The sequence below is a fragment of the Pistacia vera genome, unplaced genomic scaffold (genome assembly GCF_008641045.1).
Source record: "Pistacia vera cultivar Batoury unplaced genomic scaffold, PisVer_v2 Contig503, whole genome shotgun sequence".
Taxonomy (NCBI): domain Eukaryota; kingdom Viridiplantae; phylum Streptophyta; class Magnoliopsida; order Sapindales; family Anacardiaceae; genus Pistacia; species Pistacia vera.
The window spans coordinates 2,167,736-2,170,281 of record NW_022196339.1 but is presented as its reverse complement, the minus strand read 5'-3'; the positions used below and the strand labels follow the sequence as shown (position 1 = coordinate 2,170,281).

The 2,546-nt window shown below is 41.0% G+C and overlaps 1 protein-coding gene across 1 annotated transcript; it reads left to right on the top strand.

Annotated features, from left to right (window-relative positions):
* Nucleotides 1-1,527: 1,527 nt before the first annotated feature.
* On the top strand, nucleotides 1,528-2,237 carry LOC116105712 (uncharacterized mitochondrial protein AtMg00810-like). Its single transcript, XM_031392120.1, has 2 exons — nucleotides 1,528-1,720; nucleotides 1,906-2,237. Exons 1-2 carry the CDS (start codon nucleotides 1,528-1,530, stop codon nucleotides 2,235-2,237), a joined length of 525 nt encoding a protein of 174 aa, XP_031247980.1.
* The last annotated feature ends 309 nt before the right edge of the window (nucleotides 2,238-2,546 follow it).

Sequence of the window (2,546 nt, the reverse complement as noted above, 5' to 3'; positions counted from 1 at the left end):
TGTGGCATTGATAGACTCTTTCACTCCAAAGTCAAGATGGCAATGGAGAATTTGGGAAGTTAAAGGAAGAGGTAAGGTTGCTGTCCCCAACTACATAGGCACCAATATTTACAAATGTCTTTATGTACCCGAAATCAACCAAAGCTTGCTGAGTGTGTCAAATGCTAGAAAAACTATTCCCTACATTTTCAAACATGTCTGCATTGTATTGACAACTTAGGGAATGAATTGATGAATGTGAAAATGCTAGGAAAAAGTTTTCCAATTGAATGGAAAAACTCAGCCTTGCATGCCTTGTCTACAAAATGTGTTGAAACTGAAACTTGGCACAAAAGACTGGGCATTATCATTATTCATCTTAAGGAAATGAGGAGGAGAGAACTTGTTCAGTGTATGCCCGAAATTGAGGAAAGGAAAGTATGTCAAGTTTGCCAACTGGAAAATCAGTAGGCAACCATTTCCAGCAAAACAATCCTGGAGAGCTGCTGAAAGCTTCAGCTTATACACACAAATGTGTGTGGTCCAATGCAGGTGTCCTCTCTGAAAGGCAACGGTATTTTCTCGCTGTTTATAAACGATTTCACCAGGCTGTGTTGGGTCTACTTTCGAAACAAAAAGGTGAGGTGGCTGCAATGTTTAAGGGGTTTAAGCAATGGTGGAAAATGAAACTGGTTTGAGTTTGAAAACCATCCGAGTGACAATGGTTCAGTATACCTCAAATCAATTTCAAAACTGTGTGTAGGGTCTGGAATAAAGCACCAACTGAGCTCTCTTACACACCACAGCAAATGGTTTGAGTGAAGAAAGAACAGAACTGTAATGGAAATCAAGGTGCATGCTGTTTGAAAAGAGACTTCCGAAAGTTTTCTGGGCTGAAGCTGTAATACAACAATTTACCTTCTCAACAGGTCTGCCAACCAAGCCTTGAGTAACAAACACCATTTGAGGCTTGGTATGGGTAAAGCAAGCATCAACCACCTCAAAGGTTTTGGAAGCATTTGTTATGCTCACATTCCAGCCACAAGAGGAGTAAGCTGGATGAGAAGGCTGAAACTGGAATTTTTGTTGGTTATAGCACTTATCCAAAGCATATAGATTTACATCCTAAGACCAAAAAATTCCTGGTTAACCGTGATGTAAAAGTAATGAAGAAGGGCTGTGGAACTAGGACAAAAATGAGATTGAAGGGAGTAATATGCAAGAACAAGGAGGAGACTTAATAGCTACTCAGATCATCCAGATTCCACTCTGATTCTGAAGCGATTCTTCAATTAGGGGAACTAGACCTTTGGCTCAAATTTGACAGATGTAACTTGGCCTTGATGGAACCAACATGTATTATGAAGCAGCCAAAGTTAAGAGTGGAAGGCAGCAATGGATGAAGAACTTGACATGATTAGAAGAATGCAACCTGGGAACTAGTAACCAACCTGCCAAAAGAAAGATTATCCGTGAAATGATTTATAAAAGAAATTGAATCCTGATGGTTCAATTACAGACACAAAGCAAGGCTTGTAGTGAAGGGTTATGCATAGCAGTTGGGGTGGACTTACTAACACCTTGTACCAGTTGCAAGGCTTACACCATCAGAATCCTTCTTGCAATTGTAGCCACTTAAGTGAAAGTCTTCCAAATGGAGTGAAATCTGCTTTCTTGAATGGGTGGCTTGATGAAGAGATCTTTGTGAGCAACCTGAAGGGTATACGGTTGAAGGACAGAGGTATGGTGTACTTCTTAGGAAGGCTCTTATGGATTAAAACAGCCCCTAGGGCCTGGTACAGCAGAATTAATGAATTCCATAGTTTGGGGTTTGAAAGAAGTCCTAATGAGCATACCTTATATGTTAGAGAGGTTGATAATGAAAGGATATTGTATCCTTGTATGTTGATGATCTGCTGGTGCCAGGTCCTAACTCCACTAGGCTGCTGGATTTCAAGAAGGAGTTGCACAAGGAATTTGAGATGACCGACTTAGGGGAGATGAGTTTCTTCTTGGGAATGGAAGTGTGGCAGTCCCCTTATGGCATATTTATCTCCCAAGAGAGGTATGCTAATGAACTCTCAAAAATTTGCAAGGAGAACTGCAAACCTGTCAACACACCTCTGATGCAAAATGTGAAGCTGTGTAAAAATGATGGTGCTGCTAAGTTGATGAAACAAGTACAGAAGCATAGTTGGGTGCTTGTTGACTTGACTGCAATAAGGCCAGACATTATGTTGCAGCAAGTTTACTCCTAGGTTCATGAATGAACCAAGTGAGCTGCTTTGCAAGCAGCAAAAGAGTCCTCAGATACATTAGAGGATGTCCAGACCTGGATATGGTTTAAGGAAGCTGAAAATTTCAGTTTGCATGGTTTCACTGATAGTGATTGGGGTGGCTCCTTGGATGACATAAAAGCACCTCTGGATATGTTTTCTTTGTGAATGCAGTGCCATAAGCTGGAATTCAAAAAGCGAGGTTGTTAGCACAACCCACTGCTGAAGCTAATATGTATCGGCTGCTGCTGCAGTCAACCAGTTGGTTTGGCTGAGAAAGATCTTGAAAGA